Genomic DNA, 17,300 nt, shown 5'->3' with positions numbered 1-17,300 from the left:
GCTAGATTAGTTGACAAATTTAAGACTAAGAAATATATTCGTCTCCAAGCTGAGGAAGTGATCCTAAGGTCCTCGAATATTTGAAGCTTAGTCAATTTTTGATATGAAAGAGGAAATAATTCGAATTAGCACTCGGATTAGAACATCACCTGTCTTATTACTTGTAGTGAAGGATGGGTTAGTTACAAAATTAATCCTACAACAGCACTGTTCAAATGTCGATGCTAGACCAAATCAAACCAAGAATATGATAATCAAGAATAGGGGAAAAGATTAAGAAATATAATGAATTTAACGAAGGATGACCGACCCCTAAATATTTCGCGATTGGAGTGAAACTTTTTAAGTGTATTTTTTTCATGCAAGGCCACAATAAAAAAACTGTTCGAAAAAATTGGGACATTTTAATTTCTTATACCTTATCCACTGACAGACGCTAGACTGGTCATGATGGGATTTATTGTATAACTAAGTTGAAAAATCACATCATTTGAAAAAGTAAAGGAGGGATAATAATGGGAATATCTATGTGGGTTTCATATGTTACATAAACCCCTTTCATGTCTCAAATATACTACTTATATCATTGGCAGGTAGATAAAGTCTTAAGAAGTAATTAAACTTATAGCCAATAAAAAAAGCTTATTATATTTTTTCATTCCCACAAACTTGATAATAGGAATTTTTTTAAACAAATATACTAAAGATACTTAAACGAAATAAGGAAACAGGACACAACCCATTGAAATAATCATGTACATGGTGGGGACCCAAAACTTCCAGAAGTCTGCAATTACAATTATACCCTTGGTATTTTTTATCAAGAGGTTGCATTATGCAACCTAACGAAGGCTGAAACTGAAATAAAACGTTTTGTTTTGATCACAAGTCTCAAAATGTCAAAATTTTGGAACAACAATGGAAAAGACAACGAGTGAGTGACCTCCTCTGTGCCGTTGTCCGTAGCGAAAAGGCTGCACATACCTTTCATATCTCCATCCCTTCTGCCTACAACATCAAGACGTCCTATAAAGCCTTGAAGAACTAAAACTTCTTCAACAACAATATGGTTGACTTCTGTTCTGTCTCCATGTGTCTTTCCTCCAGCCCTCACCTCAGCCCCCTAGACTTATAAGTTTGGACGTCTTGGAAACAAATATTTGCTACACCTCCCATCCAAATTCAGATTCACTCTGAGCTGCCTTCATGAAAACGTGGTACACCATGGACACAGCTTTCATCGCCAAGAAAGGGCAATCTATTCGCCGGCATGTCAAGGCTGTTATTGATTGTGAAGGAAGGCACATTGAATAACAATTTACCTAATTAGGGTATTTGAACATATTGTAATATAAACTATGATTTGTCGTTTCTTGATTCCATAAAAATCACATATTAAATCATTAAACTATTTTAGTGCAAGTTTTGGGTCTCAAATATGTTCACTCATTCACAAACCATCGAACAAAAAATGATTAGTGGTGAGGCTTTGGTATAAACCAAAGGAATAAAACAGGATAATATATTCTACTAAATCAATGATTTGCACTTTTTTTTGAAAAGAAACTACAGAGATTGATATTCTTATCCATGATTGTAATTTTATTCCTGTCTTTAACAGCGTTCATATGTATTCTATACCACCACGTATTATGAAGCCTTGCCAAGAAATAACTAACATAATAAAAGGAAAGACGGCGACAAAAGATATACAAAAATCATATTTAGAGCCTTTCTCATCTTCAAAATCTCTTTCTATATATATAATGTGTGTAGGGGTCCATAAATAGAGAAGAGGGTAGTTTCATAAAAATGACGTGGTATATTGATAACCCTTATTGATTAAAATGTCCAAATATTGTTTACAGCTGAGGAACCAAATTTATCATGTGTGTACTACAAATTACTCATAAGTAAAAATACATTGTTCCACTCTACCCAAAATAAAATTCCCTGTGCTCTACCCAACCCATCCCTAGTTCATGCTTAATTAAATAAATATGATTGTAATCAAGTTATTTAAATATGCCAAACAAATAACATCCTCATTTCTTACAACATGATGTATGTAAATTCTAACATTTGTACTAGTCAACACAAATATAAAAAAGGAAATTGCACTTCTTACGTCATTTTTTTGTGTTGTTAACACTTAAAATAAAATGTTGCTAAGTATAAGAAACATTACATAGATCTATGCGTTGATAAATTTTTGAAGGTTTTTTATTTTTTTTTCTACAAAATGTAATCTATATTGTATACAATATAAATAAACCCGAGAACTCGAGTGTAATTTGCAGTTGGGTTGAAAATTCATTTTTTGAAAAATAAAGTTAGTGTGCTGTCATCGAGGGCTCCAAGATGTTTCACCTCTGGACCTCTGAAAGTTTTTGCCCTAGGAACTTTTGCTCTCATATGTACAGTATGTCCAAAAAACATGGTGGTTTTTTAACAAAATCATGAAATAATCTAAACAAGTGATATTTGCGAAAAACATTATTTACTTCCAAATATGACGACCTTTAAGCTTAATACATTTTTTTATGCTTCTTGGCATCCCTTCATACAGATTATTCAAAGTGTCTGGATAAATTTTTTCCCAAGCTTATGTTAGTTTTTTACTTAATCCTCTGAAGTTGCTGGCGCATTTTAATTAAGTTCCCGTTGAACCCAGGCTTACAAATTTTCAATGGGAGAAAAATCAGAGTTACAATATCTTAGTTTGAAGCCTAAAAGAGAGGACAAGTTTATTATTATAAGGCATGTAATAGAAATTGTTTTTGGGTATTTTGGATTTTTCTTTTTTACAAAATATGTTTTTTGAATTTTCGTCCTTCGTTGATTTAAATAATTACTCGATTGAGCAACAAAACGTGGACTCTTGAACCTCTTAGCCTTTATTAACTGTGTCAGAATGTGATGACGGATCCTCTTGTATGAAAGAAATACCTAATTGGCCTTCACGTCCATCTTGAGGGTACTAGCAGTCACAGAAAAGTCAAATGCAGACAGAAGATGCAATTAATCGATTTGGTGGTGTTCTCCTTGATCTGGAAAAAAACTCAGGATCGTTCTTTAATTCTGCTTTCTTGAAAAGGTCGTTATTTTTCATCTTGGCCATCATAAAAATCAGGCTCTTTTAGCACTTCACAATTTCCATAATACGAGCCTTTTGACTTTATGTCTAGTCATGATGATTTGATTTTAAAATGTGCTTTGCAGTTTGTTTAAACAAAAATAATGTTGACTATATATAATTCCTATATAAATGAGAAAATTAAAATTAATTAACAGTTTACGTTTTACAGCGTACACCTTGTAAATTTTACACAAGTTGATTTAAAGCATCCGCCATTTGTTCTTTTTATAAATGAGCATATAAAAAATGTATATAAGCTCCCTGAATGCATCGTAAAAGATGTAAACAGATAATACGTACACGGAAATTTTAAAGGTTGGTAATCTAATTATTGTAGATATAAACTTATTTAGATATTACTTATTCATAAATTAGTGTTGTTTGATAGCTCAGTACATTTAAATAAGAAGGTACAATTCAATATTGTTTTAGAACAAGTATTTACGGTTGGTATTGCACAATAAATGTATAAGACTACCCATGACGTGACCTATACATTTTTTAACAATATCCCTCCCCAAACAAATTTTCATATGTTAATAAAAACAAGATAGAATAATGAATTTTATGATTATTAATGGGATCTTACCTCAAAATAAAAAACCAAGTATGACCCTCTTTAAGTACATGTAAACTGCTCTTTACAACATTATTTTTTCAAATATTTTATATCCAAAAAAAAAGTAAGTGTATCGTATACTTATTACAATTTTGGTACTGGTACAAAAAATGAGTACCGTGACCAAGCACTCGTTACAGATTGATTTGAGTATTTGCTAAGCGTAAATTTGTGAGCCAGTGTTGGATCAGTCATTGGCCTGGTTTACTAATCAGTTTTTCTCCCCCAGTTCAGTTTTCCCCCCCATCTTTCCAATCTCTTTCACTCTTCGGCGGTCCTAAGGAACGATTAGTCAGTCATTCAGTCGTAGCTTTCTTTTTATTTTCTTCAATTCTAGCAAGGAATGAAGAAGATTAAAACAAAGAAAATAATCAATCATAGGTAGAACGTTTAATAATAAGATCTAGTCTCAGACCTCCTACTTCAAATTAGAGATATCTTGTCTAATTGCAAAAGGTTTGCATAAAACTCATCCAACAAAAATAATGTAATTAGTAATTACATTATTTTTCCATAAAAGACCATATTCCATAATAGGGGTTTTTGGACAGAAAAATTTAATAGTACTCGACTGATTAGCGTGCAGTTTTTTTAGTTTTGGTAGTGATACCTTTTTTTTTTAAAGTTTTATTTTTATAAATATATTAACTTTTTTAGAAAACTTAATAAGAACTCTTTTTTTTAATAAAAACACCAAGCCTATTTTTGGTCTTTTCTGATAGGTCTGTTCATATTTTCTTTGTTGAAGTTTAAATATATTTATTTCGTTTTTTGAAATTACTTTTTTATGATTATTTAAACAAAGAAATTTACCTTTCTCGTAATTTGAAATTTATGAGGGTTATAAGGAAGACCAATTGGAACTTGAAAACCATTAAATTAAGTTTTAAGATTTGTAACCCTTCATTCATGGTAAAACTTTATAAACCTTGCCATTTTTAATGTTCGTATCTGTCATCTAGAATCATTCTTACAACTATTATATCAAATCTATAGAAAAGGTACAATTAATGTTTTATGACCCTGTTTCCTTCATTGGAAGATAAAGACAACTATCAATGCAAAAAAACTTGTCCGCCTCACTCTATACCATAGATGTGCCATTAAAGATTAAAAATGCTCTACACATAATTAAAAAAAAAAAAGAAGATAAACCTATCTTCCCTATCCTTGATGCTAGACAAAGACTACCTGTTCCACGAAAAGATACTCTCTGATTGCAAAACCATCTACTCTCCAATAGTAAATAAAGATATTTTCAAGTATAGTTTTCATTATACTTCCGTCAGAGAAGAGAGGTTGACCAAAGGCGATTTTTAGTTAATTCTTTTTTTAAAACACATAATTGTTTTAATTTTTAATATTCTAACTTCATAGCTATTACTTTTGGTACCAATTATATATAATATATTTTATTAGTACTAAGTATAAGTCGACCATTATATACTTTCACTATCACCACCGGTCTAAATATTTAAAAATAATAATTTAATAGTCGTTTTTTATCTAAAAGTCTTTTTTTTCATAACTTCATATTTTTATTTATACAGTGTAACTTCGTCTAACAACAACAACATTTTAAACGTGTATCTGCAATACGCGGTGATATTCATTCGTCAAATTTAGAATTGGCATAATCTGCTGATAAAAGTTACTATTTCTACAAAGTCCTAACTTGTATACAACATCTGTGTAATAATCCTGTTTAGTCTATATTTTAAGGTTGCACTAACTAGGTTTAAAAAAATAATTGCAACAATAAACCTTTTTGATTTTATTTACTTATATTTTCGGTCATTCGTAATAATTTTTGCTGAAAAATTTGGAAAATCTTTCAATGAGTGTCCTCTATCTTAATTATCAATGCTCCCTCCGTCGACCTATATGATGGCCCCAATGTGTTTCCCGCTGGCTACAGCTGTTGATGATAATCTCCTCAGTCATTACCGCGATAGAGCCCTTCCACGAGGCAATATATTCCTCTCAGGTAAGTTATCATCGATCAAAAAGATGAGATTAGACTTGATTTTGACCACGTCGTCGGTCTGATTACCACTGGTAACCAGATGAAAGGCTTGACAATTCCAGAGGAGTCCAAACAGCCAAGATTCATTACTGAGCCTGAATGTTTGGTCGTTATGATTATATTACCACCTTCCTTTTGGATTCCAAATGAAATGAAGCAGTAATTTTGGCTATTAAATACTGGGCCCAGATCCCAAGTTTTTTTTATCGCTGAAGATGATAAAACAACCAGTAGGTACTGTATTCAGTTCATTCAGAATGGCTTTGCAACGATGGATAGGTTCCTTCTTTGGCTTCTCTTTTTATTACGAAGCTCTTCTTGCACTTTTGCTTGACGGGCCTAAAAATTGACATGGCTGAGGTGCAAAAGTCTTCAGCATGGTTTTGTAATGGAGCTCTAAAAATCGGCTTGTATGGCCAATTTGATGTCCTGGCTTGTAACCGCCTCCAGCTATTCTGTCTAGGATGTCACCAGAATCAACACGGTCTTTGATCTTGCAGACCGTCTTACTTGAAATTCCGAGCTACCTGGTAATTGCTAAGGGTGTAAATCGTGCGTTGGTTAAAACTATTACTTTTTGTCTCTCTTTGCTGTTCTTTTTGAGTACCAAAACTTCTTTTGCTTGTAAAAAAAGTTTTAACAATCAGCTTTCAACTGATGTTTCAATTTTATTATTAATTCATGAAATTTATACCTTTCAAAGCTTTTATATGTATTGTAATTGTTTTGTTAGACCTGGTAGTACAGTTTTTCAAATTTGAGATCCTCTGAGTAGTGTGTGATTTCTTCAAAAAAATCAGTTTGAACTGTGTTTACAAATTATATCCAGTCTGGGACCTGGAAAACGCTTTATTCGCTCAAAAGGCCCTTACCGTGACTACACTTGTGCATATTAAGTCAAATGTTGGTCATAACGTTTTGTAAATATGTAGTAAAAAATTGTTCTCCTCCCTAGGTGTAATTCTTCCACCTATGTATCTATGTGTATTATTTCGTGTACACTTGTTAAAAGAAGAAGACCTTATAGAGAATTCCGAATTAGATTCCAACAGAGTAGTATCTCTACTACTACATTCATTATACATATTTAATTTTTCAAACAAGGCAGTCTTCCGAGCATCACCTCACTCAAGTACGCTAATACCGTACGCTCTATCATATTTTCAAACATTTATACTACTCACATCAATTTAATGTATTTTTTGTACGCATATTATTAAACAATCATTTATAAGCTACTATTTTTTCCCTCACTCCTCAGTTGGTTTTATACTTACAACAAGATTAGTTAGTGTTAGTGAGAAAAAAGAGTGTTTGTTACATTAAAACATCATTACTATAAATAGCATATATAGAATCAATATTAGTGTTTTGAGCAAACTTTGTACCATAAAATAGTGAATAAAATGCCTCCAGCGCCACCTGTTACCACAATAAAGCGATCATACTTCCGTATTTTAAGCTGCCCATTAGAGTAAGACTGTTTTATTACTTTTAATAATTAAAAAAGATATTGTATGCAAATTCAATTCATTTCTGAGGCTTGTGACACAACATATGCAAAAGAACAAGTGAAGTCATGTACGCCTACAGAGAGTACCTAATATAGTTATTTACTTTGATACGGGCTATACCATGTTGTAAACTAATAATATCAATAAGTGAAAACATTCATTTTTTGTGTGTTTATAAGTTAGGGATGTATCACTCCTTAAAAAAGTCCAAATTATGTAGCACCCAAGAGAAAACTACACTTTCAATAGTATCATAATTAAGTACCTCCGCCTATCAACTAAATTAGCTAATTAAAAATTATATATATTATGTACAAGAATAGCTAGCCAGAGTTATCAAGTTAGGCTTAATCAAATAAATTATTTTTCCTGAAAATATATAATTTACCAGATTTAAACCAATCATTTTTGATCAACATTTGTTTCTTATTTTCAAAATGATTGAAAAAGATTCAAGATTAATTTAGGCTCAGAGAATTTGACCTCAATTTCTCATATTTAAGTTTATACTTACAGAAATGCTCACAGCTCGAGTTTTGATGGTCACTTTTATATCAGTAAAGTTGAGTTATATATGTACTATTAATCATTTTGGTTGTTTTCTTTATTAATATTGTCTGTATCTTCAAGACAACAAAAAGCAGGTTTTTATCATTCTGGTGGTGGAAATGCTTGCACGCCAGAAAACCACAATCAAGATTTCCAATGACCTCAGGATTAGCTGGATGGGCTTGTACAGCATTAAAAAGCGATTTGAAACCGAAGGAACTGTCTCCGTAAAGCCTGTTATGGTCAGAAATGGACAGTAAGACCCGGATTATGCCTACCCAAAACCGCCATTCTAGAAATTCAGAAAAGACAATTCGCAATATGGAAGAAAGATAAATTTGTGTGAGGTTATGCTCCAAATGATTATTAAGATGATTAAGGAGAAAAATTGAGAACAACGAAAAACAAACATCTCATTACGACGGCTACAAAAGAGAAGAGGTTGTCTAGAGTCAAGCTTATTTTGAATGTGTACAACAACACGTGGCATCCCAGCTCCCCGATCTTTATACTTGGGATATTTCCATCTAGGTCAAGATCGAAGGAGCTATCTGCAACAAGTCGCTCTGGTCTGTGACATCTTTGGAGTCCGCTATTTTATTCGTACCCTTCAAGAAGAAAATGGAGGCCGTTATTAAGATTGAGGGACGCAATATTAAATAAAATATATTAATTTCAATTATAATTTACTGGAAATAAACTTAATTTTGTTCTCACTGTCTTCACGAACTCGTTTTTAAAAAAGTTTGAATAATAATGTTAAGTGTAAATTTAAATATGAAACACGGAGTATGATACAATTTTTAAATTCGATTCCAACGCATTTTTAATATGCCTGTATATTAATTTGCCATTATTTTTAATTTAGTGGGAGGTCTTTAGGAGCTGAATAATTTTTTTAGTAGTATTATTTATCGATCCTATTATTGGTGAATAATCTATAGCTATTCAATTGAGGTCCCCCTCTCAGAATAACAAAACCGTTTTTCTGTATTGTTATTCTTTATAAGGACATAAGATACGTATGTACTTTCATATATGATGACGTTACTTGCTAATGATATAAAAGTTTTGGGACCCCTTTGATCCTTAGTATAGTTATGTACTAGCCAAAGAGACTAAATGAATATATGTTGTAAAATGCCAATTTACAGTACGAAAAAAAACTTGTAGGAGACGTATGCAGAAGTCTAAGAATGTTTTCGAGGTTTCCATAGAAATGCTGGATTTTCATTACTTAAATGGGAGCAATCACTTTGACATCAATTATATTTAATGTAGATAAATTTATAATTTTTCACCCAGTCTAGATTTTTTTTCTTCAACATGTTGCTTAATTTAATTACACCTTTAGCTATCAAATAAATTTCTACAAATTTGCCTTCAAAATTAAGGATAAGGTGTAATGGATCAAATGAAAGGTATAATAGACGTTAAAGTACTGATTAATATAGTATCTTGTAAATTTATTAACCAATCTGTTGATTACATTAATTTTTACCCTACATTAGCACCTTCAATCTTTATTACTGCCAAATATCAAAGAACTTTGTCTTATTATTTTCTTTTTTCATTTGTAGGCATTTAAAAGAATCATGTATTGCACAATACTGTACTCTGTAATTCCTGAGAGTTTCATTCAATTTCCTTGATGTTTAATAATGCTTTGTTGTTTTATTGAAATATCATATTAGATCACAGATTTTGGAGTAGATTATAACATAAACAGTATACAAAAATGTGACTAAATTCAATAATAAATTGGTAATACTTTCCTTAATATTAAAGCTAAAGACATTATTTTGGAATGAAAATGTCTTTTTTATCACTATCTATGAGATAAAACAGGTTTAAAAGGAGAATATTGAATTAGAGATTTTTTGTAAAATACTTACTATGCGGCAAGAGGCAACAAACATATCAATGGGGAAAACAATTATTGCATTGAATTCTATTAGGTTTAAAATATTTAAAGTGCAATTTGTTCATCTTTTGTCTCGCGTCATTGTTGGGGTGGGATTTTGTATAAAATCATGTTAGTTTTATTCTTGTCACATTCTACAAATATTCCATCCCTAGTCATTTTTTGATTGAGGCTTTGTGAAGGAGTAAATATATTCAAAGTATTTATTTTTTAGACTTATTTTTATGTTACTATGTAGTAACATCAAATTGATTAAAGATCTGTTGAGTCGAAGAATTGTTATAATAATTATTGGTAGGATGTCATGTGGGTAGTAGACTGGTGTTTATAATATGTTTATTCTCAATATGAGTCTGTGATAATAGCATTCATAAAATTTTAATGAAAGATATAAATTTTGTCTAATCATGCGAATAGTGTCGAATGTAAATAAGAGCAAATTTCTAACAATATCAACTTTTTTTTATAAATACAATTTGTTTACTTCATAAATGGTTAAAATAGGCACAAAACAAATATAAATCATCCAGGTAGGTGTAATTTTTAATGTAGTTATAAGTTAATTCAAAAATAATCTAAAGAAAAAAAATTAAATAAACTAAAGAAAATGTATTCCAGAATAATGATTTGAATTATAAATAAAAAAAGGAAGATATGACAAGGTGACAAAAAGACGAGTCATTGAGTTCAGCTGACAAAGGGTTATGATTAAAATTTTATCACTTGATGACGTCAGAGTTTATGCATTTACATATTATTTAGATAAAGTAGAAGCCTTAAACTCGACGTTAATTTGTTCCGGAGGAAGTGTCGAGAAGTAGAGTTTTAAATCAATTTGCCCCATAAGAAATAACTGAAAACGAACTCATTCATTCTAATTGATTAAGTTTGGAGCCTAAAGTTGCCTTTAATACGAAATGTTCAATTTTTTTATTGTAGTGATGGGCCAATTAATGCATTCTTATGCATTATTACTGGTATTACTTACTATTAATTACTTTTTTAAGTTATGAAAAAAAATTATGAAAGATATTCGTCATGAAACAAAAAATGACAATGTGAAACTATAACGTGAGTCGTATAATTTTTATAAAATATCGCCATAAAATAATTTATGATAAAAAGTGCTCGAAAACTAAAGGAAACAAATTGAAGACAAACTCAACGTGAACAAACGTGTTTTAAACACATGGAGTCGGTGCAGTAATTATTATTTTAGGGGAATACGTTTTCTAAATCTAAAGTATGTTGTCTCATAAGATTTAGGAAAACATGCCTATAGAAAATTTCCCTTGGAAAAGTTTGACTTGTAATTTCTTCAATAATTATTCCGAACATTGGAGTAATTTGTCGTTTTTTCAAAGTTTCTTTTTTGGGCTTGAATTTACATTATTTGCATTGAAGGCCTTAATTAAAAAGAGAATGAGAAAATCAATACTTAAATAAAGTTTGAGGTGGAAAAAGGTGTGGTGGAAAATTAATCAATCAAACTCCCACACATGCCCTTCCTATAAAAAAGTATCTCTACGCATCACCTTCTTCAGTGGAGAGTCAAAGACACTTCAGTGTTGGCAGTTCCATCTGTTCCCTCTAAGAAATAGAATGACTCCTTATAATCGATGTATGTTAATATTTCTACATTATAACTTTAGATTTAAGTACAATTTATAATTTGTTGGTTTGTTAGTTTCAGTTTGCTCTATATAAATTAAAAATATTAATTTTTAATTATTGTTTTATTAGATCTAATAGTGAATTAAATTTAATTAATTCATGTATTTTTATTTCCCATTCAAATTGGACAGGAAGGAAATATATATTTGGTTTGCATATTCTATGCAATCATAATCAATATTGAAATATTAAACATACTGATGATAAATGCTCACTTTTATTTTTTCAATTGTAATTCTTAGAAATTTACAGCAAATAGGTATTTTTTAACAATTATTTAAAATATTTAAGAATCAGGATTTTTTAATAGAACGGCATTAATATTAACCACTACATAACTTTTGGAATCGTCCCGTCACAATTTTATTAGGAGCTATTTTTTTTAAAAACCTAACACAAAAGCATAAAGAAAAAAAAATATATAACAAAATGTTGGAGCACATTATTATAATGTTTTAAAATATGCTGAACAATAACAACGCCAATTATCGGCTTTTAACAAAGAGTATAAGCTATTTTTTTTTCTGAAGTTTCATTTGAAAACTTTGTAAATTTGTAAACTACAAGCCAGGACAAAAAATTAAAATACTTTTATGGATTAGGTATGTACTGGCTTGTTCTTAGCTAATGTTACAAATTTCATTATTTTCAATTTTTCTACAGTAAAATTTAAACGAGAGATTTTGTGGGGGGGGATATTTATTTAGCAAATCATTAAAAAAAAGTGTCAGCACAACTTTTATTCGTTATGTGAGCCCTCAGCTCAATTGCCTCAATGCGATGCTTACATCCTTTCCAAACCTTGACTATGTACTCCTATGAGGAGTATCACACACCTTCTCCTTCGGTCGCACCTTGATAGAGTAGTCGAAGGGGTTCACATCTGGAAAGAGGGCGGGCATATGTTGAAGTCACAAAAGTCCAGAAAGTTGTCGCTCAGGAAGGCCCGGGTCGCAGTGACGTAATGAAACAGAGCTTGAAACATTGTATTATTGTCTTGAGTAAAAATAAAGTTGTCCCTGAACTTTTTCTAGCCAAGATTGCACCTTCTTATCCCGAAGTGCAATGGATGCATCTACATTGAGCTGTTCCTTCCTATTCTCAAAAATAGGGGGGCAGACTCCACCAGGTCCAAGAAGATGATTCTGGCTCTTTTTTTTTATTCTGAAGACATGTTCTGACTAAAGCTGAGTCATTTTCTGAATTTTCGGTTGTGATGTAGGAGCTGTTCTGCTTATTCACAGTGGCTTGAACGGTGAAAAATTTTTTCTCAGAGAAGTGCAAAACTTTGTTCAAATTTTTGTTGGCCTTGGGAAAATTTAAAATCTTCTTTAGTCTCTCCAACCGTCTCAGCTTGCTCTGTTCAGAGATAAGACGTATTGTTGTCCTCCTACAAGATTTTGCACCAAAGTCATTCCGGATTGAAAATAACAAAATGTGTACCCCATTATAAAGTCAACCCTATATTTTTTAGATAATACATTTTTTTTTTAAATTACCCAGATTTGATTGTATTTGTTTGATAACGTTAATAAAATAGTAAATTAATATTTTCCTTGCTTTCTTTAACATAGGACTTGCCTCTTATCTGTTTAGATATTTATTTAAAAAAGTATTCATGTTTTTTATAACAGTTGTAAAAAAGACTACTTACAATGTGTACAAACAGTACGTTAAAAATTCTAGCTTTATAAAGTCTTCTAAATAGAAAAATACTGTTGTTTACATAATGATCAAATATTACCAAATTTGAAACTCATTAATGACACAATTTCATACGCTATGTCAAACATTAGTTAAGTACCTCCAAATATCAGTTATATCAATAGAGAAAATATTGTACTATTATTAATTCGATTATTATTATTTTTGTTAAATGTATAGACTTTTTTTGTTAAATATATTGAAGCCATTAAGCTACAAAGTGAATAATAAACCTACGCAATACTATAGTTATAAAATATATCCTTAGACTATTGGCAAACTTTTTCTTCTTGCAACCTAAACAAGGTTTATTTTTTATTTTTCAATGCTGTTATCATTATTTTGTCTTCTTTAATTGAGAACATATTAGAATAAAGTAATTAATAGTTCGTAAAAAGACAAAGAGTAAACGGAATTGTTGAGGAGATAAGTATATGTCTTAGTAAAGGTTAGATTAAAATAGAAGATAAACATTCGGATAATTTTTGCCATACCATAGAAAGACACATACATAAATTTTTCATATTATCTCATGCTGCATGTACCTTATTCTTCGCTTTGCAAAGTTTACTTTACTTATTCGTTCAAAAATTGACCATAATTTCTCAAAGAATACAAATGTGTAAACTAAACTCGATTTTGAGAAAAAATAATTATATCTTGATTTTATATTAGTTGCCACTTATATCACATTCAATGCATTAGTAATAAAATTGACAAATGCATTTGAGTTATAAGTTAATGAGGTGACATAATAATTAGTATTGATGATTATATTGGTAAAATTTATATAAATATGAATGTATTTTATGCACATTATATGATCAAAGTACTAATGTTAATTAGGTTATTGGTACACTCGAATTTTTATATTATTACATACGTTAATATAAATATATTTAGTGCTTATCATTTTGAACACATTTGAACATTGTGTTTAGCAAACATTACGAAAACAAAATAAAATAATATTTCTTAAAATGGAGTCTGAACTTTATTTTTATGCTTTTAGTAATTATTATTGTTAATGCATATTAACAAGAAATATTCAATTGAACACTTGGGTTGGTTGCACTTTAAAGTAGCCATAGTTGATCTTGAGCATAAAAAAAGAAGAGAAATTGATTGTTTAACTTTAAAAGTATAAAAAAGCTCTCTCTAAAAACCCCTGCTCTTAAAATCAGTTTTTTTTTACATCATAACTGTGTTTGTTTATCTATGACGTTAATATAAAAATAACTAAAATATTTAAAGGAAAAGATATTACTTTATTGGAACAATGGGTGGAAATACTCAATTCCGAATATTCTGTAAAAAATATATATCTAAAAAAAGTTTAATGACCACATGGTTAAATCAGGTTCAATATATAATAAGTGTTGTTAACAGAAATCCTTTTCTTTCCAACCGAGGGCTTTAATTATGTGTATCTTACGCGGTATAAATGCAATCATTTTACTCTCGATAAAGTTAGTAAGATAAGATTGCGTTATCAAAAAACTCCTCACTCAGTTTTTTGATTGGTTTACTCACTATTATTTGAGCACGTATCAAAGATGGCCCAAAAAAAAAAGTACTCCATTTTTTTGGAACACTCCAAAAACATAGGTCAGGCAGTTAAAAATGTGAAAAATATTTATGGTCCTGATTTTTTAATAGGCAAGCAGGGGCAATTTTGGTATCATCGATTCCATTCCATTAAATTTTGTTGTAAAAGCTATCCACGTTGGAAAGACCAATTTGTTTTGATAGTCAAGGAGATGACTATTAATGGATACATAATCAATAGAAAATCCATTAAAATTAATGGAATTCTTTTGAAAGAGTGCTGTTTATCATGTTCAGATATAAAATGCTTTAAAAATATAGAAAATTTAGTATTTTCCATATTTCAATTATTTTCTGTATAAATATTAAGAAAAAAGATTTTAAAAAGTTTGTTATAATTTACAGTTTATCAAAGAATAAATCACAATGTATAACCGTATTGCATACAGACTGTAGAAATATTATAAATAAACTTTATGACGTCCTAACAGATAATTACATTTAATTATACAATCGGATCTCTACCAGTGATTCCTTATGAATCAAAAACCCAGAAATGTGATTTTTTTTAAAGATGACATAAGGGTAATCTGTCCCAAATCTCAATCAAGGTAGTCATAAGGATACTAACTGAAGCAAGTGCTGCTTGCCACCTGTGTAGGGGCAAATATAAATTAGCTGGCCCATTTTTTGCTTTCAATTTTTCACAATTTAAATCTAATTTCAAATCTCAATTTTTTCGTAAAAAAAACATGATCCTATAATTTAATGGCCAATAATAATATGTATTTATTAAAAAAAAAAAACTACCCTGAACAGTGTCTCATCAACTTTGGGCCAAATTTGGCTGATAATTTGTAGTGTTCCAACTACTCTGTGTTGGTTTGACTTTTATAGTTATACAAAGTAGTATTATGTACAGTTAAAACAAGCAGGTCTAAAAGAAAGCTGTTCCACAAAGAACAAATTTTATGGAAAATTCATATAATATAAGAACATACTTAATGTACAATCATATTTTTTTGAATATAAATGAATATATATACTTTTTGACAAATTTATCATCAAAATGAATAAATTAACTAATAATTTTCTCAATTTCTATTATTTTTTGTGATTTAATTTAAAATGAAAAACAACACCAAAATACGTCTTATTTTCACTATGCTCTTTCTGTAAATTTATATTTTTCTTATTCCTTTTGCCAATAGTTAGTTTTTTCGATAATGAATAAATGATTGATTGTCAAAGTCTCAAGAAAATGTACTTAAATAGTGGAATAACATATAATTAGGTTGTTATAATACGTCACGCATATCTATTTTTGTACCATATATGGTGTCTAATGTGTCTTTATCCCTCAACAATGGATATGTTTTTTTAGATATATTGAGGATAAAATGAAGTAAATATTGAATATTTACTAAAATGGGTTCAAACAATTTTTAAATCAATATAATTATTGAGTGCTGGATATGAATATATAGAAAAAAGATAAATGTATATATCAAGAAGATTAGAAAAATAATCAAATTGATCATCTACTTTATGTAATCATTACGTTACAATTACTATATAATAAAAGATTTATAAAGAAAAACGCAATTTACCTTTTATAAATCTGACGGACGGGTTTGAATAAGATGGAAGAAACCGTACTATACAACAATTTTTGTTAGATGTGGTCATTAAATAAAGTAGTTTATAGTATAAAAAAGTATACAACTTTTAAATGTTAGTAAAAGTAAAACATTTAAGATAAGCCTATATATATATTTTACACAAAAAAAGAATTAACTAAAAATCACTTGAGGTATGTCTCACATCTGTCCATTGGCTAGCCGATACATAAAAAAATACTTTAAATATTTATTTTTGGTTCTGATAGATAGATGATGTCAGGATAGAGTTTTGTTTCATTGAAGAAATATACTTTTTTGAGTATCAACAAAGGTTTATCTTTTTGTTAAGTATAAAAATGGAGGAAAATAGGTTTATATTTAAAATTTGGTTGAGCTTAATAACACCCTTAATGGCACTTAATGTCACTATCTCCCAATGGAAGAAAAAACAACATTGCCCTTTACTAGGTACTTAATAAAGTAGCTTCTGGAAGCATTTTAAATCTCAAATCATTACTTTATGATCGGGAGACCATAAATTTTATTAATAGAAACAAAAGTTTGCTTAAAATAAATTAAACTAAACGATACGACTGCAAGCTCAAATATAGTCTCATGTATTAGGTATGTTACAAAGTCTAAAAAAAAGTCAAAATATAAATTTGAGAAGGAGCTCTTACGGTGTGTGTATGGAGTGGCTCTTCCCATAAATGCTTCAATTATTAAAATCCATTGGCTATTCACAGAGAAATCCGGAGATTCGTGGTAAAAAATTTAATCCGTCTTCTCCTTAAATCGCAAGTACTAAGTACTGACTTCTTAAGACTTGTGTTCTATATATGACAAACGGAGTTTGTTATTATTATTACACTCAAATTATGGCCTTCTACATTTAGGACTGTTTTAGTTTGAATCACGAAACCTACACTTTCCTGGATGTGAATTGTACGAGGTTCAATGACTGGAAAGGAATGAGTATAA

General features: G+C 29.9%; 1 protein-coding gene across 3 annotated transcripts in view; it reads left to right on the top strand.

Moving 5' to 3' along the window:
* LOC121114280 (3',5'-cyclic-AMP phosphodiesterase 4C) overlaps positions 1-17,300 on the top strand; it is a 531,705-nt gene that overhangs the window by 173,068 nt on the left and 341,337 nt on the right. The window contains exon 1 of one of the 3 annotated variants that reach the window (XM_071886954.1): positions 6,695-7,258. The exons of the other annotated variants lie outside the window; for them this stretch is intronic. Within the exon in view, the coding sequence (XP_071743055.1) occupies positions 7,191-7,258 (68 nt within the window). The 5' untranslated portion in view covers positions 6,695-7,190. Of the gene's footprint in view, positions 1-6,694; positions 7,259-17,300 lie in introns of those variants that run through there. 3 annotated transcript variants of the gene reach the window in all.

This window comes from Lepeophtheirus salmonis, chromosome 3, assembly GCF_016086655.4.
Source record: "Lepeophtheirus salmonis chromosome 3, UVic_Lsal_1.4, whole genome shotgun sequence".
In the NCBI taxonomy this organism is placed as follows: Eukaryota; Metazoa; Arthropoda; class Copepoda; order Siphonostomatoida; family Caligidae; genus Lepeophtheirus; species Lepeophtheirus salmonis.
The sequence above is the reverse complement of the archived record's forward strand: the minus strand, read 5'-3'. Positions and strand labels throughout refer to the sequence as shown.